Below are 23,179 nucleotides of genomic sequence, written 5' to 3'. Positions count from 1 at the left end.
ACGTCTCCAGCGATGACTGTCACACCACCATCGAGGCGGCTGGCCTTCTTCAGCTTGGATTTACAAAAAGAGAAACCAAGACACATCCCGAAAAGCTTGAAACCCCATACATTTTGAGGTATCAAAACAGTAGATGAGTTCTGACAGCCTTCTCCCGAGAAGCACACAGAGCACGAGCGTTGCCATAACCAGAACCGTCAATCCACCAAGACTCAAATGCACAACACGGAATAAAAATGAGGAGCAGGCAAGAAATGAAAAGGCTGAAAAAAAATATCATACGCACTTCTTAAATATTCAGAAAGTGCAGGGTGCTCTATACTTTTCTTCTCAAAATTACAACCCGAGCTTTTAAGTGCCCAGTATGCACTTATGTTCTCTTGTATACTTGACATGTCGCGGGGCAACAATTTCTGCCCCGCCTTGTCTCCAAAAGAACTAGCAGAGTGCACTGTGCTAGGTGACTGATTAGTCAGGAAAGCGAAAAGCAGCCTTGGAAGCCAGGCAGGTCTTTTATGTAATATATAGGACAGTGGAAAAACGGAATCACATAAACAAGATGACATTTGCTTTCCATAAACCATTTCTGAGTCTTGGGATTCCGAAGAACGCATCTGAAGGTAAACAGCCCAATGTGAAAAGCGTTCCCAGAGCCAGAGTAGTTCCTCACCTGTACTTAGGCGGTCAGAGATCACAGACCATAGATCTTTAAAAAAGATTTCTTAATGCAATGCAGATGTTGAAATCCCAGATACTTTTAAATGTTACCAAGTATTGCATTTTCAGGGAAATTAATATTTCTGTATTTTAACTGAGACTGAGCCATGCATAAATGTAATATTTGTATCCCCACCTGGAATTTATTTTGATAAAAAGGTTAACCAGATAGCAAGTGGACAGATTCTTGTGTCTTGTACAAAACACACACAACAGAAGATGACATGGATGCTGGCAAAAAGCATTTATGATAAAAAAAATAGATCAGCAATTCCCAAGATGGAACATCCAAGTTCAGAGATCTGTTAAAATGTCAGTGCTGGCTAACAATACTTGCGATCTGGTCCCATCTGCTTTTCATAAATTTAGAACATTCTTCAACAACTTAATTTTAGAAAAAGAGTACTGATAAAAATGTAAACACCTGCAACCCAAGGCCGCCGAATGTCAAACAGAATTAAGCTAAGAGTAAAAATGCTAATTTTATAATTAATATCACATCATTCTGTGATATGATCTATTAAACTCTTATTTTATTGCACATCTAGAGAGAAAATGCATATATATTGATGTATCACAAAAAACACTGAGGTCTTCTCCCTCTAATACTACACTTAACATACCCAGTCAAAACATACCATTAGCCTTCAACCTTGGAAAGCCTTTAATGTGAGGTAAACTATGCTTAGGAAGTAACAAATATATTTTCCAATACCTTCCTTTCCTCTCCAAAGATCGAAGCAGCTTAAAATACCAAGGAAATGTGTATCATAACCCTCCCCCCAAACCAGAAGTTATCATTCCCTTTCACGTATGGCGTAACTAAGGCTCAAAAAGGGTAAATTCCTTGTTTAGGATCACAAAATAAAACCATGACACAAGTGGGGAAGAAAGTCAGATATTTCAATTCGAGCTCTTGTAACTCATCTTTAAGCCAAAAAAATCCCAGGACATATTTCAAACTTTATTTCTATTTCCAGTACATTATAGCAATTATAGAAGAGCGGTCTGCAGTTACAGTATAAAACCAGTGCCATGTGTAACTCATGACATTGTGTATACATACAAAAGATTTATTATAATCATCAATGCTTTCAGCACTAAATACTTAAACCTGAAATCTTTAACCAGACAAGGCTCAGTACACAGAAGATTCTCCTTCAGCCATGACTGATTTTCATTCTTCTGCACCAGATTAGGACTGAAGTGTTGACTCATTCATTTATTCCACGGTCAACAGCATGTTCACAAGACTGTAACTAGTCTATATATAAATACTGGAACAAATGTTCAAAGGGAAAATATACACCTCACTCTTAATGTTCTTCTGCCTGTATTACTAAGAGCCTTAACACTACAGTCTAGAGCCTCAGCTGCTGTGAACTGGTCCAACTCGGCTGCGTTCAGTGGCAATAAATATTTAGCTGATGATCCGGATCCACCTTTCAGCAAGTATAGACTGTCAGACATCCTTGTTACCCAGACATCCAGTTACCCTATCAAAAGATCCTCTCAATTCCATGACATATTAGCCTACTCAAAGATGACTGAACAAGTATCAAGCAGTTATTCCTCCATGTATCGAGCCCTTTTCACAAACAGCTCCAAAAGTCGGCTTTGTATTGTAATCCATTCCGAAAAACAGTTGGGCAATTCAAAATCATATGAAAGCAATTATGATTATAGTACTGCTGTGATAATTAAAACATTGCCAGCTGTATATTAGCCTGCTCAGATGTACAGCTGTTATATGGGTAATGGAAAAAATACAAAAGCTTCAGACTGTCCTCTCATTTCTGACTGCTGCATTACAAATCTAGTCACTAACACCCCTGTATAGGACAAAATGCCCAAACAATAGTGTCCTTTTCTATGCTTTCTTGTAAACAATCGGTTCCCTCATCACCTCTGAATAATAAGAATTGTAATATATTTTACAGTGATGTCAGTACAAGTTTAAACCGGTATGGAGTGAAAACCAAAAATATTAACCACTTCTTTTGCAGAAATTGTTGCCAACTATGGTCCAGACACCTCCTACTTTTGGTCACCTTTGTCTTCAGTTGCCATTGCTGAGTCTCTCTGTTGTTCGTCTGGATCCCCTGGAAGAATACTGGTGACTGTCTGGAGAAGTGACTCGATCTGCTCTTCTGTTAGTCTTTCCTCACTTTCTTCTACCATCTGCAGGTAAAAAAAAACAAAACACAATCTATTATGATCACTGATTCCACACTTCTGCCCTCAACTCCAAACCAAAGGACTAAACTAAGTGGGAAATACTATTTCCAAGGGATTGAAGACATTGTAAAATGCTTCTGTAATGAGCTCAGTCTAAGTGGAAGTCTTTCAATATGTAAAAGGAAGAATGAAGAGCTCCATTGTTAACCACGACAACTGGCATTCCATAATGAGACCCTGCTTGCTTTAAAACAAGGCAAACAACACACTCAACCCAGTCTTCCCTTCCTGGTTTCTCCTAAAACCTTTCCCAGTGCAGACATCAATATTTTGAGACAGGCCTTTCATGTGGCTTACGTGCAGAGCTCACTTGCAGACCTATTTTCCTAATTCCTGTGCTTTCTCATAAGAACTGAATCAATGAGATAACCCAAGATTGGTTACCTGAAGCTTGGTATCATCCAGCACCTAGAAGGTAAGTAATTAGGGCAGAAAAGAAGCCACCTCATCCTGGAGCAGCCATACTTATTGGAATTTATTTAAATTGCGAGATCCCCGAGTATAAAAGCATATAAAAGCTCTGAGAAACACAAAACACGCTGTCACGCATCAACAATAAAATTCCATAAGATTAATTAGGGACCTACTCTCACTGTGGAGCTGTGGGAACTCTCATATCACTGCTACCAGGAAAAACAACTGCCCTAATTTATAGGCAGCTGTTAAAAGGAAAAGCTTGTCAGAGGAGTGGAAAGGCAAGCCAAATGAACTCTTCAAACACAAATGAAACCAATTAGGATTGTGGAGTTTGCGATTTTCTTTTTTATGCAAAGTCCTTTAACATGTCCTTTGAAGAGCGGTGATTTATATTAATTACGGTTCCAAGTCACTGCAGGTTTAATCATTTCTAGCTGTAAATTGCCAGCTATTCAGACACATCGTGCCTTCTAAAAACCAGAGCGGTATATTCAATTAACTACTCCCCACCTCCTCCCCCCGATGTCCTACGAGTCCTCTTTGCACAATCGGGTCATCTTTCAGCAGTCATTATTCACAGGTCCTTGATGAGAGGAAAGCAAGCACGCTAGAATCCACTCTTGCAGCAAAAGGCAGACGAATATCCGTTTGCCAATGACTGTTTCTGGGGGCTCAGCCTCAAAGGATGAAATTCTGAGTGCCTTTCAAACTATGGTCATTTCAGGAATTACTGTAGGACCCTGGCCTGAAAAACTGCCTTGGCTCTCGTTACTGTCAGCTGTAAGAGTATATAGAATGAGTTCAAATATACTGAAACCACTCCTAACGTTACCTTTCTGCGTAAGCAACTGCTGCAGCTATTGAAGTGGTGTCAGATAATTGCCTTTTAGGCTACAGTTGAGTGGTGATCATCTCAGCAGCTAACCAGCTTACCTTGGAGCAGCAACGTTATGCAACGAGGGATGTTACAGCGCAAAAATACGCTCTTTGTTGCCGGTACTGCAGACAAAGGCATTACTCCAGAGATGACCTATGCTGCTTAGTTTTGTAGAGGACCGTGAGCCTGTTTTTTGGACTGGATTATAGTTTATTAATGACTGTTACACTCAACTTTAAAGGTGACAGCCCCACAGCAGCAGGATCTGTACAGACAAAGAAAAAGCCCACGTCCTTTGGACAGGCAAAATTACTTAAGGCTGAATGATTTATGTCTCAACAGCCGGTGTCTCCTGCATTTGTTACTGCTTTCAGATCTTCAGACAACTGGCACCTTGCCTGGCTTAGATTTGATTTATTGGATCACTTGAAATCTGCCCCTCTTCTCCATTTACATTTTATCTCTCCCTAGATACCTCCATTCCCTTTCTTCACCACACGCTTGTTACTTTAGGTACTTGCTTCAGGTGACCCAAGTCAAACACAAGGACTTATCAGAACTTATACAGATAATATAACGATTTTTAGATTATCACCAATTCTTCTCAACTTCTGCATTTAAGACAGAATATACTTACATGCCTAATTGCTGCTTCTTACGTGCTCCTGAGCACTGAACGAGTAATTTCTAATACGAACGATCATATTGATGTCGGTTGTACTGGTTGAACACGAGAACCTGCAGCACTCACAAATGGCAGCTACGCCTCAGGACATTGACTGATGAGCTCTGGTGACTGCTCTGGCAGTTTAAGAAATCACACGAGCAGAAAGTTGATGAAAAAAGTAGTCTCCAGCGTTTCAGAAGCGTCGGTGCTGAAACTGATGTCTAAGGTTAAACTGTTGAGAAAAGCACCTTTAAAGAAAGATGCTGGACACCGCACTGAGCAGCGGGTAATGCGGCTCCATGTTCCCTGTTGACAGATTTGTAGTCTCAGCCAGAGAGAAGTGGTAATTTCTTAAACTGCTGCAGCAAATTCATTAAGGGCTCACCTCTCAGTGCCTTAGATTTGTGCATCCTCGCTGCCAGCCCTTACACTGGGAGTCACTGATAAACAAAGATCTGTATTTTGGCAGGGCGGACGGCTTATTATTCAAGCTGATATTTCAGCACTACATGGCTGTGATGCGTTTTAGAAGTTCAAAGGATCAAAAGCATAAGTGATAATCTTTTTTTTTTTTTTTTTTCCACGGAGAAACAGCATGAGCAGTAATTTATGAAAACACAAGCAATTAGGAAGCAGCAAAGCAGCATGCTGAAAGGAAACGCTAAAAAAAAATAAAGCACAGAACATGCAGACAAAGAGACAAATGGTATCTGTTTTCCTTTAGAACAGTTTCAAGGGAAACAGAAGGTGACTCAGAAGTTTATTCTAGATTCAACAGATGTTTGCACAGCCTTCTGATTTGCAACTATAATACCTTTGCTACAGAAAGTACAAGGAAATGAGGTTATGATACTCAGAAGAGAAAAAATGTATAAGAGAAAACAGAAGAGGGGAAAAAAGAAAACCAAATTCGAGTGCTGACTTTTCCAGCAAGAATTTACCAATACAGGAAAAAATCTATACCAAAACCCTCTGCTAACCTCTAACTTGCAATTGGCTGAAACTGCTCAAGCAACGGATTCAATCTGTAAGCAGTCAGGAATGCACAATTTATACTAGGGCAAACAAAAATGCAAATGTTTTGAGTAAGCGTATGACATAAGATGTTTATGTTGGCGGTGCCACACAAGCCAAATGGAAATTGATTATTCTCACAGATGATGCCATGTGCAAACTGCAGGGTGTCATCAACCAATGCTCCAGCTGAACTGCTATTTTCAATATTCGGGGGTTGTACAAATGGGCAATGTTACAGGAACACGGTTTATAGATAAAAGCACCCTAATGTGCAGCAAGACAAGCATGTCTCTTTCACAGGGCTGAGCCCAAGGATTTTCCTGAACACAACAAACACAGCAGGCCATGTCATCTGTCTCCTCTTACATAAATAAATCCCAAGTCATTACTTTTTCAGCGTTGAAGTCTATACTACCCCAAGATAACTACAGTGGTTTTTAGCAAATATTATAGCATATCAAAGTCTTTGATACATCTACACAATATGAATTTTCTGTGAAATACAACTATGTGGCTAAGATCAATTCAGGCCTCAATGATAACTTACATTTCACCCAAACTAGTAACAGTTATTTAACTCTCACTACGCTCTATTGGTGCTGGAAGCAATTCTTATTTCTTCCCCCAGCTAATGCTCTAAACATTAAAATCTGTAAGATCAAAGAAGGAATCAAGCAAGGACACAACAAAATTTTATTTGGTAGCTTAATTGGTGTGCCTGCTGATGAAATAAATTCACCTTGCAGTTAGTAAATACCTTTAAACCCTGAGTACCTAGAATTAAGTTTCCTTATTAATAAAAAAGCATCAATAAAATTAACTGGCCAGATTTTCAGAACTGTGGAATATATGCAAATTTCTCAGAAGTCAGCAAAAGCTGCTGTACTGCTCAACTTTGAGAGCGATCCTATCTTGATGTAGAAGTCTAATAGCCAATACTTCACTTGCTGAAGCACCTTCCATTCTATCTCTCCAGCTCTCTGTGCACGGATTTCTAACGCAGCAAAGCAAAACACACAATCATCCATCACTAGGCTTCTGCTACAAGAGAATGAAAAGACAAATCACTCACCAACTGCTGAATTAAACTCTGGCAGATGCCTTGCACAGTAATGTAACCGCTACTGGGAACTAGAGCTGTATTCATTAAACAAATGTGTATGTGGGTTATTTTACTACCACGCAGCCTTTCCCAGCTGCACATTTTAATAGTAGCCTTTTTTAATTGAATACTATGTATGAATTTCTCAGATGAACAAAACAACCATAATTTCCAAATCACAACGCTAACGGAATTATATTAAGGACTAAGTCCCATCAAAACCTGCTAATAAATTCCCATGGCTGAAAGTTGCTTGCAGAAGGTTTAAAAGGTTTTATTTATCAAGTAGGTGTATCAGAAAACAGCCACTGGCCTATCAAGATAATTTCAAAGATCAATGGTGTTTTTGCTATTCATAAACAAACATGAAAATCTGTACTTTCATGGTGCCATGTACGCATGCTGGCACAGAATAAATATGCAGACATACACATGTGCATACTTGTCTAGATTTTTTTTGCTTAAACTCCGTGAAACAGGGGCAAACATTTTAGGAACATGCTCGAACTATAATCATACCTTATATTTTCTGATTACCAAAGTAAAAGCAAAGCACAAGAGACTTCATCATCCTCGCTGTGCTTCTTTTAAGCTTTCAGACTAATGTTAGTTTCATTTAGCCTCCTAAGACAATATACTGCAAGTGTTGAAGAATAAATAAAGCTGCACTGAAGAACTCCAAAATAAAGTTCTGGAAAAATTGAGAAACTCTCAAGAATCAGTAATGTTTGATTGGTAACAAACCTCAGCACCACTGAACAGAACTGTCCGTGGGTAAAAAGCTATTGTTTACTTGAATAATAAAATAAGGATTCTATTAAAAAAAAGTTAAACCATAATAAAAAAAGAAATGGGGTTCCTATCACTTCCAAAGCCCATAATTTAACTCCAGTGTAGGAGTACATATTTTATGAGAAAATGACTGCTAATTCCTCCTTTAGCAGTCATTCAAAATAGTTCAGGACCAACATGCCAGTAGAAAAAAAGAACATAAAAAAGAAGTAAAGTGAAAGACTGGTTGGAAAGCAAATGAACGATTGGATTAACGTACCTCAGAGATAATTAACCAACTATGCCAAGTGGGAAGCAAAATATATTGTTGAGAAAATAAAATGCTTAGTTCCTCTAACACCTTCCATTTTCCAGAAGAGTACATTACATTATTTCCTATTCTATAATAAAAGACAATCTGTTAGACTGGTTACGCAGAGCACACATCACAAGGTACAAAGCTCTCCAAGATGGAAATCTGGTTTTAAAAAGTACAGAATTAAAATCCACTTTTCCGCTGAGAGAGAAGAATGTGGAGCAATTTGTTCGTTAGAAGAGATGCTTAATCTTCAAACCCATCACGGTTCAGCATTAAGTAAATCTGGACCAGTATCATTGTCAGGTCAACATCGCTGTCTTTCTTCCTCCTCTGTGAATCACTGAGCCAAGAACAACATATGTTAGAGATTAAAACAGGAGGTCAAGATAGCTGTAATGTGTACAGTGTTTTACCCAGTGGGATATGAATTATAATTTCATGCTCCTTTTGTTGCTATTGTTGTTTGAAAATAAATCCTGGCACACAGTCCGGAAAAGACAAATATGAACAATACAGCAATTTATGCAAAAAAAAAAAATATGGAAGAACTTGAGATCAAAAGATCATAAATGTTCTCCCTAATTATTTTTTTCAAAATTGATTTACTCTTTGCATGTTACTAAAGACATGGAATTTTAGAGAGGGACAGCAAAAACCGAACAAGCAAAAAGCCAGAAAGGCAGAAATTAACTATCAGTAGTAAATGTAACTATCCTCTCCCATCAGCTAGTGAAAGCATATCAGGTAAATTTGACTCCATTCCATGTATAGGCACTGGTTAGAAGTTTGAGGCATCAAAACTATTTGAGCAAGGGAGAGACAGAGATACGGCTGGTTCGGTGTTTTGCCTAAAAATGTTTTTTTAAAAAAATAAAATTGATTTGGCTATGTTGTACAAAACTGTCAGAAATTCTTGACATCATTTATTCTAATTTCAACTTCAGGATGTACTCAAACCTTCTAAGTGACAGGGAAAAGTACAATGAAAAGGAATTGAGGCAATTTTACACCTAGCATTCACTTCTCTGTAGGCTGTCTCTCATCCTGCAGTGAATAGACTTGCCTGCATGAAATCTGCATATGGGTAATCTTCTCCCTACTGACATCAAAGAAAAAAAATTGCTGTTAAGCCTCCACAGCTCTGTATTATTTTACACTCAAAGACACTCTGGGAAGACAGGGGTTTTCAAAGATGCTGCATTGCTCCAATCTCTTTCCCCTGTCCTCACCAGAAAACAAAATGATTGATCACAGCAATCCCAAAGCAAAATCATTTCCTTCCTATGGCTGCTAGTCTCAGTATTTCACCAACAAAAATGGCCTGCAGCTTCCTAGTAGTTATTTTGTGCTCCAAAGACTTTGATGTGCTTTGATGAAAGACTTAGGTACTGCAGTTTTGGGGCTGCTTAATTTAACAGTGTTAACAATCCAGTCAACCTAGTCTACTGTAATACTAGCTTTAGATAAACCTGCACTGGAAATTAGTGGGGTATCAGAATGTAACAGAAGTAACTGTATCCCAATACTTCTATGGCTATACAAATTCAGACTAGTCCCCAAATATATTAATATTACAATTTATAGTAGTTGTTTTTGAGGAAGATTACCTATCAATAATGGGCTGATACTGAATACAGATAGAAGAATAGAGGTCTGTATCTGAATACAGATACAGGAATAGAGGGCTGTAAGTTTCAGCAATGGGTTTTGCCTAACTTTGACATTACAAACCTAGAAACTTTTTTTGTTTGTTTTTCCCAGAAATCAGACTTCTAATATAAAGGCCCAATTTTCTCATACCTGCCTCCTGAACTTCAAACATGACACAGCAACCAAACTGTTTTCAGTATTTCATTGATAGGTAAGGTAATGATGAACTGAGGGGAGGATGGAAAAGACAAACAAAAATGTTACCCGAAAGCCACAAAAAGATTACTGCATTTCAGGAAGGCAAAAAGAGACAAAACACTGCCTGCACATGCACATAACACATCTATGTCTGCAGCACACAAAGCTAACCAAGGTGGGAGAGAGGCTCTGCACTGAGGCTCTACATCATCGCTTATGAATAACTTCCTAAGCAAAACTCATGAAGCCTTAATGATCTTGGTCGGGTTGCTGACAAGACTGACACTGATCTCTTCAACCACAGAACACAGAACTAATTCCTTGACTAGAAGCATTGCTGTACCATGATGTCCATTCCTTGGCTACGAAAGAAAAACAGTCCTACTGGTATCTCTTTAATCCTTCTCTTTTTTCAGCAAAATATGATCCTATTACTACATAATTGGTTTCAGGGTATGATTATAAATAGAGGTTCTGAATGTAAGAGATCTTTATTTTAATATCCTTAGTATAATAATCCTTTATTATGAGACTTTTTTTCCCCAAAGAGATACTTCAGAGAATAAAGCCCATCTATTTTTTTTTTGCAACAATCTCTCTTTACATCAGAATTATGCGTAACAGATCAATGATGGCTACTTTCCATCAGGAAGCCTGCTCGTATCTATTTCTCGTTCTGCACAACTGCTCAAAACACTGTATCTGTCATTGGTCCTTCCTTTTCAGGATGTTTGATTTTACTATAACACAAAACCCTGCCATAAAAACAACTACGTCATGACAGTCGTTAAGAATGGAAGTGCTTGATTACAGAGCAGCAGCAAAAAGTCTTAGGTAAATATATTCTTACTCACAATACTGTAACTAACCTTTAATGACTCTGTTCAGCATTTTCAACATGTGACACTGAAGCGAACAAAGGGGTGGAGAATCTGTCCAAGAGAAAGATGGGCAAGGCTCTAAGGGAGGTCTCAAGAGGAAGCAGTTGGGATTAGAAACCATGAATGTAAAGATGTGTATAATGAGATACGTTCAATCACCGACCATGAGAAAATAATTATTCAGCTGATCCTCACAGTTAAAGCTGCTTTCGTTTAAGCTTTGAACAGTTTGGAGCATTGTTACTTACCAGCTGTATTTCAACTGCTGTCACAGGCCTGTGGTTAAGCAACTGCAGCTTTTCTGCTCTGTGTAGAAACAAAGAGTAAAACAATCTGCATTACCATATAATTTGAGGATCCCCCCCAAATGACTGTTATGATGCAAATACATTCCTCATAATTTAGGGGTGAAAAGCCTCTGCCATGGAGAATTCTGACAGGGTCTGCAGTGTGGTTTCCGACTTTAATTTAAAAAAGAGCAATTCCTTGTGTGTTTAAACATATTGCTGTTGCCACCTATAGTCTAAGGTGGCTGGGCAAAGGCCCTTAGATCATTACAGTAAAAGCATTATCAAATATGCACTGTTACTTTGTTAATTGCTGCACAGAAATGCGAAACAACTTGCCAAAGATCACAGACTTTTGCTATGAACAAATGACCACAAGAACAATTATCATACCTAAAAAGTTACAATCCATCAGTCAAATGGCAATAATTTATTTGTTCTTTTAGCACACAAGAATTGCAAGGTTAAAAAAAATAGCTCAGAACCACAGAGTCATTTGTACTGTCTGCAACCCACGCAGTTTATGCCAATGCATTTTTTCTTACACTATTACAATGGGCTAAGGCCATACAGCTGCACTTAAGTCTCTGGGCAAAAACAATGGTTTCGAGTCCTCTGTTCCCATGCAAACCTTGCTTCCAGTTGTGTTCCTACGACTGGTGGGAATAGTGCAGCCAACCAGCTGTGGGACTGATGTGGACTGTAAAGACCACCTTTTTTTCCTGGTTTGTTTTTAATTTGACTCACTGCAGTCCATAAAGAGCGGTATGGCCACAATCAGCGTGGTAACAGATACAAAAAGTGTCAAAAAACAACAACCACCACCCACCCTCAGTCAGAGCCGGGGTTGTAAAGATGTGTCACTTATTGCAGTTTAAAAGACAAGGAATAATTCATTAATTTACAGTAACTCAAAACCCTTAGCAACCTACCCACACACCATGGCAGAAAGAATTCAAATGTGCAGTCATGGCCTTTATCACAAAGCACTTCAATCCGATATTAACCTCTTTTACTGTGATTTTAGGTATGAACCGTGTTGCATCTGTATTTTTAATGCTTGGTTTTCATTCTCCTCTGCCTATTAGGTGGGGGAAGCCAGTAAGATTAGTCTGGCATTGGTATTGAAACACAGAACACTTTAATATTCAGGGAGACAGCTTAGCACCACTGAAGCCAATGGCAAAATTCCTGGCATGTTCAGGACCACGATTACACTCATCCAGCCTCACTGTTTGTCTGGATTCTTTTTAGCCAACAGCAATTAGCTCTGCTTTTTCACCAAGAAATCAAGAGATCTCGCAAATTTCCATTTAAACACGTTGACCATTAAAACAGAAAAAAAGGTATGAGGCTGAAAATTTCACTGACATTTTTTATTTTTTGAAGATGCGATCAAACAAGCATTTGCCTGAAATTCAAACCACAACATTTGAGCAACAGCTTTGTAGCCAGAAATTATTCCTTTTATACCCTACTAAAATAGAAATCATTCCAACAGCAAAGTCAAAAACCAACTGGTATATGCCAGCAAGGCATATTTCATTAATTTCAGAAGCTCAAATCATTGACATTGACCACATAACAGAAACATGGCCAATGATCTCAGCTGGTCTTTGTTTTTTAGTGCAAAAAAGCACAATCACACAGCACTGCTAAGGATACAACGGATGTTTAAAAGGGTACACGAAACAGGAACAGACAGGTTTTATAAAACATACTACTACGGTGTAATAATAATACATGCAAGGAGCAAAGAGAATTGAACCTGTATTTTCTGGAAAAAAAAGCCTGAATGGTTATTACCCAATATATATGCGTTCCTAGCAGCCATCTACATTTATGAAATTACTTGTCACACACATTTGTGTGTCTAAATGAGAAGTGACAGCTAACACATACCATCTTCCGGCAACGAACCACAGTTCTGAGGAATTAAAGCTTAAAATGTATTCAAAGGGCATCTTGAATGTGTACTTACACTGATTCTTTAGAGTTTCCCTTTGGTTCTGTGGGACCCGTGGGTGGTTTTGAAAGGAAACCTTAGAGCTTTCAGGGGAACACAGACACTGTAACTCACAGCCCTGGGCTCTCCCAGGCACAACTTTACAACCAGCAGCTCAACGCCCTCGTGTCTGGAGATGCTGCAGAGATGCCGCCTCATTTCACGTGGCCTCTGACACTGCCTTTGAAACCTAACACCAGCTATCAGATCCTAACTTTGTAAGGCACCTCGATACTTTAACATTCATGTGTGTGCACCAGTAAATGCTCAAAGCCCAAGGTGTTTACGCTTGTCAGGAGAAGCCTTTGACAAGCGACGCACTGCTCCGGTGTCTGCGCTGAATCTAATGCTTAATTCACTGAATTTAATACTTCTGAAGGCTGTCAGCTGACACCCAAACAGAGTAAGACCCTTCATTTACCTACCCAACACGCAGAACGAGCAGTGCTGGAATAAAAATTTCCTGGCTGACGTCTCCAGACTGACCTGAAGGAAAAATCATGTACTACCAAAGACCGGATGAGCTAATGGACCTATTTTTACCCAAAATGTCCACGATTGCAAGTGACTTGGTGATGGGACAATGGGAGACTGTGGCTCAGTGCAGGCAACTGCTCTGCTGATAGCAAACAATGGACTTAATTGTATCGGAGGGTTTTGTGATGTGTATTTACAGCCCTTGGGAACAGAAAACAGCTCCAAAGAGACAATACCTTGATTGCTGTTTTTCAGCAACAAGAGATCCAGCCTCTTGGTGACAAAACCTAAGCCTTAAAAAGAAAACATAGCAGGCATTGCTGTATGCTTTGAAGGCTCCATTAAATAATGGAGAAAAGGACTCTGTGGCCATGGGCCCTGGCCAGGACTGCTCCTTTCTGGTTGGGACTTTGCACTGCTCCAAGAAGGATCTGTCCTTTCATTCATGAACCATAAAGTACACCCAGGCAGCAGAAATCTAAGATGATGCTGGGGAGAAGGTCCTTTGTGTCAACTACATTATAATATCAGCGTTTTAAGGGCAATTCCTCCTGCAGTGACTACAATCTCTCTTTTCTCCTGCAGAATAACTGTTTACATTCTCTTCCCTCTCCTGTTAACAAACCCATTGGCAGCACGGGGTTTTGGGCTTGAACTCTGAAGGCTGTGATTTCACAGACAACACAAAAGAAGCAGAATTAGCCTAGTTACCCAGAGATAGTCGTTTAGTTTGGGAGAATCAAGGATGAAAGCCAAATATGCTTCCATTGGTGGGAAGCATTCAGTGTGCTGCCTTTGTTTTCCCATGCTAATCACTTGTATCTATTTATTTAGCAGCTTGATGTTTACAACAAGAGACTATTAACAGCACGGCTGACTTTAACACTGAGCTGAGAACACCGCTGTGCTGGCTGCCTTACTGTCAAAACCAAAGTATTAATAGCTGCTGCTGTTTGCTACTGTTATGAGCAAGGGAAGGACGAAATAAAGGCCTAACATTGATAGAAGAACAGAAAACCTTTAGCCCAGAGCTGAAATTGAGAGCAGGTCTTTTAAGTAATCAATGAAAAAACAAAAAACAAAAAAACACCCCTACCTGCATAAAATTGTAGCAAATGACATCATCACACATAAAAGCAGAAGTCTTAACAGAAGTAGGTAAAGAACGTTAGGTAAAGATGTTATTAATAAACATCTTCAGTGTAAAAAGAACCTAATTCTTCTGACTAAATGTAGGAAAGGTTTAGTGCTTTTTCCTCGAGAGCTAGGAAACTGCTTGTTTCGGTGCCTGGAACACTTGACAGAGACACAGAAGCTGGTGTTCTGGTCCTGGCTTTTGATGTTATTTGCTTTACGGTCCCTGGCCAAAAACAAGTCTGTGCCTCAGTTTGAGACATCTAAAACAGATAACATTTGCAGCTGTCACAGGAGAGCTATGAGGAGACCCGTTTGTAAAACACTTCCCCCTCCTCCTAAAGCCCTACTTACAAAAATAGACTTTAATGCTCACTGTTCAATGAATTCATACTTTATACAAGTTTCTCCCTGCACCGTATACTCGCATACAGCTTCTGAGATCAGAGCCTTTTTAAACAAGTCTTTCTTTGCTTTTGCTGCACGACACGCCCCAGTGCAATCTCAAACCTCCTCCAGATCCTCAGACAAAAGGTAATAATAAAAAAGTTATGTGACTTGGAGATACGCTTCATTTTTCTTTTTTTCAGAGCGATACCTTTGAAATTTGTTGCCTACAAAGTTTCAGAGCCAAATAATCAGGATCAAAACACCGCAGTCATACTATGCCTGCGCTAAAGAATGCAAATCTTACTTATCCAGAGCTATTTTAAAACAGGTAGAGCTCCATCTTGTTTATTACGGAAAGATTCCTGGCAAAGCAGGCAACAACAGAAATAAATTAAAGCAATTAATTAGTGGAACTGTTCATGTTTCCTGAAGACAAGAAATGGAAGCAGAGTAAAAAAAAGGTCACCTCTCAAAGGCTTATCTGCTTCTAAGCCATTAACACTATTATAAATTATTAGGGAACAGGTAGAAGTTATATAGTCAGGACAAACTGATCTCAGGAGTATTATTTCAGCGAAGATGGTATCGTTCAGGATATTTCCAGTTTGCAAAATGCATACAGAAGAACGAGAGATAATTTGCAAGTAAGTCATTAAAGTGCGTTATCTGAAATATTTCGTGCCTGGTTTTGATCTGCAAAGCTCCCTGCTGGAAAAATGACTCAGAACATCAAAAAGGAATTAGCAGCAGGGCATTAAAAAAGAAAAAGCAGCTAAATAAATGACATCTTTCATCTGAACGTGCGTGAGTAGGAGTTGAAGGGTTTTAGAAATTATAAACACTAATTAACACTGAAAAATAACAATTTTAGCCATGTTAATACTATATAGTTATGATTTAAGCAATGCATTTGGTTTATTTACATAGAGCTTGAATGTGAAGACAGAGAAACGACCAACTATTCTGTCATCGACATCTGAAAATTGGTACCTAGCCAGTTAGTTATTTGCTGATCAATGTAAACATTATTCTGATAACAAAGATGTCAGTTGTTTTATTCTAGCAAAATATGTGAAGGTGGCAAAAGAGCTAATTGACTGTAAAGGAAGTCATGTGGACAAATAAGTTGATAGTAATACAGGTACACCAGATACTAGTACAGGTAGATACGTTTGTTTCCTTCTGCAATAAAGAATGGTAACATTTTATCTTCTATTCTCTGTTTAGTAAATAGTCAGCTACTAAGGTTATTTAAGAAACACCAAGCAGGCATGTGTGCAAGGCGCAAAGTTACCTCTGCCTACTTGGGAGGTCCAGCTCTTCCTGCTGTTTGTACAGAATACAGAAATTCACTCCAAGCATGAGATCGGAGAAGCTCTGGTCCTAGCTCTTCTTCCTGCATGCAATTTCTGACCTGAATAATGAAGAGTGACTAGAAGGGTACTCTCAGCGTTCCTTTGCAGGACACACACACAAACACCCCTGAAGCTCAGTGTTTCTCTTGAAGACTGGAATCCTCAGCCCCCACCGTGAGCAGCAAGCAGGGAATCACTGCATGCAACAGGAGTTGAAGCTCAGTACTCACGGCACTGATTTTTTTCCTGACACTGCTATCAAAAATTGACTGTTGCAATCCAGCTCTCTGTGCACCAGGGATTTCTTGATAGCACGCACACAAATTAGAACCTTTTCTCTCAGAAATAAGCTTAAAGGAAGGCAAATGTTGCAAGCCTGCACATGCATCAGTACCAGTGCTGACTGCACTACTTTGCACAGGCACAGACATAATAAGCCTGAATTTAGCTCATGCTTCGTTACACCTAAAAAATGCATGGAAGTTTTCCCAACTCTGATGAATCCACTTCTACAACTTCTACAGCAAACATATTTAGACTCATGTTCTTAAATAAAAAGGATAACTGTTTCATTCATGTAAGCAGACGGTGAAAAATATTTTCAGCATGTTTCCCCAGAATGTGTCTTTGTATCTTCTCTGGACTGTCTGGATTTCAGTAACACTGGTGGGAACATGAAAGCTGTTCATTCAAGAGATTACGTATCAAAAATGAGTGACGGGTTAAAGGCATTTTGTCATGTAAAACCAAGATCAGAGTTAATTGTCTGTGTGCAGACTCTTACAGGACCTGCCTAGCGAGAAATCCCCAAACGGGGATCACTGCTGTTAGGCTGAGCACTGCCTCCCCCCTTCTAGGCCACATCCAGCAGTAGCAGAAACTCACCTAGTGCCAAGATCAGCATTCCCCACTGAGGGCAAAATGAAACCAAGTGGGCTTTGGGACATAGAAAGCTCAGGCTGCTGGGGCAAAAGTGTGAAGAGTTACAGGAGAAGTAAATGGCTCCGAGGTCCTCATTTGAGGGGAGAGTGTAAGAGGTGAGCAAGTACGATTACCACATACTCAAGGCCAAAAAAAGTTCTCCTAGAAGACAAAAATCACTGGTGTTCAAGATCACCTTGCTTATTTGGGTAGACAGAATGGACAGGACATTGATAAAGTGCATATTAAACTCAATTTCTAAAACATAATAAAAAAGTTACATACTGTTGTGCAAATTGAGACAAAATCTATCACCTACCAGCTGTGAGCCAAATATTTCTAGCATTTATATTTTAGCCAAACCCTTGTATTAGGTGTCTTTGGATTGCCCATTTCTATCTACTAAAATCCTATACTGTACATAAATATATACACACATATACTTTGATTATCTAGGAACAAAAAGTAAGTTTCTAGTAACACATATAGGCATAGCTAAGAAGAGAACAGCGTTAGTGCCAAGATACAGCACACAGAGCTAAAAAAAACACACTAAAACATCTGTGACCGCAAAGGCAGATTATCCAAAGAACGTATGCTTTTCAGTTGCTGGGAAAATTATAAAATAACAGCAGTGTACGTTAACAGTGTATTTTATTACTAACCAAAAACATCAGATCCGTAAGGCAAATCCTATGGTCTTGTGGCAACCAAGACAACTCCTGTAAAATCTGGTCTGAATCAACGCCACAGGATTTGGCTTACTGATGAGCAGTCCTGAGCTGTGGTCTGCATAGTCACGGCCCCAGTTTGTGCGTGGTCAGCAGAAACACACCAGGCTCTATTCTCCACACGGGTTACCACCGAACGTGAACGCTGGTACGGTCGTCCAGGATGAACTGGAAGGGCTGATAACTGTATCTGAACGCAAATGATGTTACAAAGGATTAATTTGAAATACATAGATTCAGTGGGAAATAGTCGTCTTTTTCAAGACTATTAGATGATGCTATTATTAAACTAATACCATCCTGTCTTTGGTGTTGAATATTCACTCTGAAAGCTCTAGAGGAGACAAAAATTACAGTGGAAATCATTCAGTCTTTACTATCCTCAAGGTTTATCTTTGTTGTAGATTTTGGCAGTAACAAGGGAAAATACTTTCCAAAAGTACTACTGATTTTCAGCTCAATATTTCCTTGAAGGTGTTGATTTAAAGACAAAAAAGGCAATGCTTATGCTCCATTTTTAAAATTTAAATACGCAGTAAAATTTGATTAATCCCAAATTAGATCCAAGACAGGTTATCTGTAACAGGAAGAAGTACAAGAAGAGCCAATTTGCATTTAACTGCAATTACAGAGCACAAGTTTCATAAACATTCTTTTCATGTGATGCCATTCACACTGCCTTAAAAATATGAAATTATTCCAGAGACTAAAACTGGAAAATTAGCTGCTAGTGGCATGCTCTATTTCCAAGTACAACATGGCTTACTGTACTGAAGCAGTAGCCAAAGCTTGAGGCCTTAACAAGGTAATGTAAAATTCACTGTGATGTCAGTTCAGAGTTTTTCATTTTTAAAAAAATGCCTCAGTTTTACAGTTTCAATTTCACCAAACTAACTGATGACAAGTGAAATCCCTGCGCTTTGCCATACTTTACTGACTACATCAGTCAAACTCACATTTAGATATCTTGGAAATTGTTCCATTTAGCAAGGCAGCTATCCAAAAGGTCTAAGTCGCTTTTACACATATTTATTTTAAAAATTTGGAATTTGCCTTTTTGTTTTTAAGAAAAAATGATTTTTTTTTCTCTCTATAGTAGTGGCGAGAAAAAAAACACATCACAAAGTAGATGGCTGTCAGCGGAAAAGATATGCTAGTTTGTTAACCTCGTATTTGGAGTAGCGAATATCAGCAATAACAGAAAAAAAAAAAAAAAGGCTTCAGGGGTGAATTTATAGGATCTGCACAATTTGCCAGCACAACACTAACACCTCTGTAACTGTGGCCAGAACTTCTAAGGATATCACGCGTAGGCAGATCAGGAGGCATTATGCATTCTATGTCTGTAGGTGGAGGGCAGGAAAAAATGAGAATTCACTTAATCAAAAGGTCCGTTCTTTCAATGAATGTGCACCAATCCACAGCTTGTTGCTTCTCTGGACAGCCTCTGGTCTTTCTCCACTACCCAGGAATTATCAGATACACGAGCACAACCTGGTGCTGGAGAGCTGCAATAACACCCTGAGCAGGGCAAGTCAGCTCACCACCCTTCCTCCAGTTTTTAAACACAGCTGCAAACGCTCCCTATATTAAAAGCCCCATATCGATCAATAATTTTCCAAGCCCTTATATTAGAAAACAAGTTGCTGAGCCTAATTAACAGCAAAACCACACTGCTTAATTGTTTTCTCCTCAATTAGATGCAGAGTCATAAGGAATTTGAATGGCAAAGGTAACAGTCTAAGATAATGGGCTATTTCTGACCAGCAATGTCTATTCCTCTTGCAAGGAGGAAACAGAAAACACTGCTGTTCCCTTACCAGAGACAGGCATTAACTATCTTGAATCAGATCAGCTACCTTCAGCAAACTTACCAACAAAGACAGCATGTGAGCACCTAAGAGATTAAGGGAGAGAGCATCTAATTCAACAACTTGCCCAGAAAGAAAGAAGCAAAGACAGACTCTGGAGTTCATTACTTTTTGTGGGAGGAAAAGTCATTACAGTGAGATGATGTAAGCAAGGTCTTGAAGAGCAAATATTGCAGATTCTTTCCTCTTGAAGGGGAAGAAAGCTCTCCACCAGCAAACTGGAATAAAATCTCAAGTGAAGCCTTTTCTACAAATACCACCTCCGTTCCAGAGAATGGAACTGCTTAAAGCCTTTAGCTTTTCATTTATTTAACAACAGAGCGGTGTTGAAACACTCTTGGTTACGAACCAAAGAGTAGCTCAAGATTTCCTTGTAGGCATTAGTATTTTAGGCCATTTCACATAAAGTGAGTGCATTATAGAGTAATTGCGTACCATATGCTTTCTGTGTTTTGGTGAGAAGTGGCTGCCAGATGGGCTTTGATACTTATAGCTTGAAGTGTATGAATGGAAAAGATTAGAAGAAACAAGAAGTGCCAAGATCACACTAAATTCTGTTTCTTATTTTGTAAAGTACGTGACAAACATAGTGCTGGCAAGTTCTTTGCCAGATGACAGATATTAACTGTAAGTAAAACTGTAAAGGATGCTCAAGAAACCACAGTACAATCTGAGTTCTGATACGCCATAAATCTGTAACTTAAACTATTGGTTTGCTCTTCGCTCTCACCCTTCTGCCATTATGCAGAAGGAAAATACTTCTTTTGCTTACCTTACAGACTTTGATTCAGAGAAAAAGGACAGAGAGGATGACACCTAAAACCAAGGGCACTTCCTGACATCCATGGAACGAAGAAAAAAATAGTGAAAAAGCTCATTTAAAGCTTGTAACTATTTCAATCTTTGCAGCAGTGCTATTCAAGTTCATAGAACAATCAGGAGAATACTTCAGCAGATCTTCTGCAAAATAGCTAGGCCCTAAGGGAGACTGCAAGAAATTCTGTAGCTGGAATTCTGTGTATTACGACCCAATGCCATGTAGTACTTCACTCTCAGAGACATCATAAATCAGATGGGGAAATGAGACAATCAGATGCAGTCAAGGTATCTACCATGATAACAGAGCTCCCACACCTTTTTGTATGAGTTAACCCTGAGGTCCTGGTCATATTCTATCAGAGAGAAATGTATATTAGAGCAAAACCAACATTTATGGGACTTTTATTCATAACTCATTCAGCTACTTCTGAAAAATCCTATTCTGACTTTTTAACTCCCTCTGGCTTTTTGTTCTATTTGCACCATTCTTCTGGTGCTGTCCTAAACATACAGAACAAGCTTATTTCACTTCCAAGATGACAGGTCTCTTTTTCAGTACCAGAAATCAAGGATGCAGTAAGTACTTAAAAAATGGTTTGCTGACAATTTTAATCTACTCTCATTTCCATACAATCAGTTTTTTACAGTAAACAGAGTATTTTCTCCATGCTTGAACACCTCATTGACAGAAAATAATTTATTTCCTAAATTAGTACATAAATTAGTACACTCCTGTATGGAATGAGCTACAACAGGACTAGACAGTGACGTACTGACCTGGCAACTTTTGTTCAACAAAAGAAAGCACTTACAGGCAAAGTTACAATACTCATGACACAGCTTCCAAGTACTGGCCTCCCCATATCAGCAGTGAGAGCGATACTGTGATCAGAGCTGCTGATATACTGAATGAGAGTATAATGGTTTGTTGAGAGAGAACACTGAAAAGTCAACAAAACAGCTGACTGAATCTGCTTTCTATTCATCTACGCTCTGGACAGGATAAACCCTTGCATTGTAGCACTGCTCTCAACTTGCATTTCTTTTTGTGACACAACCAAACCCGTAAAAGCCCCCTTCTCAGAGCATGAACTCCTTACAAGTACCAACAGAGAAGAAAAATGCATTCAGTGTCTATACAGCATAAGCTATTCCTTCATGGTGAAGAGGGAGTCATTTAGAAGCAGCTAGGTCTTTTGATTTCTGCTTTAAAAATCAGATGACTGATTAAAGCTATTCAAGCAAGTAGCTCTCTGATTAAGTTTTGTTTGGGCCTGATTATTTGCAACAGGATTCACTTACACTCCGAATAGATGTTTGAGAGGATTAGGTGTTTCAAGCACTGTGAACATGCATTCACACCCCTGCCAAAGAGGAAAAATACCCTCTGAATCCCTGTGAAGGGAATCTTGTATTTTCTGTGCAGGACTTCCCACAATAAGAATAATGAAATGTATGTTCAGCTTTACTAAAAACCACAGGGGGGGAAAACCACTCAATTGACACAATATTTAGGTAACTGAAACGTGTATCTCAGCAATCCTATTTGGCAAGCGGCCCAAAATGGAACATCTTAGTTTGCTAAATACTAATTAGTATAATCCCAAGAGAGGATCTGAAGCAGTTGGAGTTCAAAGATTCAGATAAAACTTAGCTTCAGAAGAACACACTTCCATAGACCTATGTCAGGATTTCATTTATTACCTCCTTGTAACACAGCCACCCACCCTTTTTGCCTCTTTGGAATGGATGCATTTTTGTTTAAGGAAGTTCATAAAAAATGAGAAGAGTTATAATAAGCTGAAGTTTTGTTTAGTTTTTGTGTTGTTGGTTTTGTCTCCCCATTCTCCCCCCCTTCTGTTATTGTGTTCAAAACACATTTACAACTTTACAACTTAGAGGTTCTTTCTCAGAAAACATCTTATGAATTCTACTTTATGCTTGGACAAACACAAGCATGCTTAAGGAAATATGAATGCATTCAGTCATTGATCAGTGAAGGGAAAGAAGTTTGGATGAATACTTAAAAAAATGACAGAAAATAATTAGAATACCTTAATCCAAACTAGACAGATTACCACACTGTGCATGTAAGGATCTTTTAACATTACCCTTAGTTTATACTTCTGCTCAAAGGCATGTCTCTACTTACTTGGTCAGTTTATGGCCTTTCATTGCTATGAGGAATTCTTTTACAGTCTCAGGACTCTGGTATCTACACGGTGTTTTTGATATGTACTTCAGTGTCTGTAAGGAATAGGAAGAAAACATATATTATTCTTCTAAAGTCTTCTCTGTACTGCTCAAAAAAAAAACAGCCTATCATTTCAGGTTT

General features: G+C 38.9%; 1 protein-coding gene across 2 annotated transcripts in view; it reads right to left on the bottom strand.

Annotated features, from left to right (window-relative positions):
- Positions 1-1,230: 1,230 nt before the first annotated feature.
- CRCP (CGRP receptor component) overlaps positions 1,231-23,179 on the bottom strand; it is a 30,784-nt gene continuing 8,835 nt past the window's right edge. For both annotated transcript variants that reach the window (XM_035343304.1, XM_035343306.1), the window contains exons 4-6: positions 22,997-23,091; positions 11,103-11,160; positions 1,231-2,898 (exon numbers count right to left, since the gene is read on the bottom strand). In XM_035343304.1, coding sequence (XP_035199195.1) covers positions 2,755-2,898; positions 11,103-11,160; positions 22,997-23,091 — 297 coding nt within the window. In that variant the 3' untranslated portion in view covers positions 1,231-2,754. The remainder of the gene's footprint in view (positions 2,899-11,102; positions 11,161-22,996; positions 23,092-23,179) is intronic.

This window comes from Oxyura jamaicensis, chromosome 19 (assembly GCF_011077185.1).
Source record: "Oxyura jamaicensis isolate SHBP4307 breed ruddy duck chromosome 19, BPBGC_Ojam_1.0, whole genome shotgun sequence".
NCBI lineage: Eukaryota > Metazoa > Chordata > Aves > Anseriformes > Anatidae > Oxyura > Oxyura jamaicensis.
Note: the sequence above shows the minus strand (reverse complement) of the source record. Positions and strands in the feature narration are given on the sequence as shown.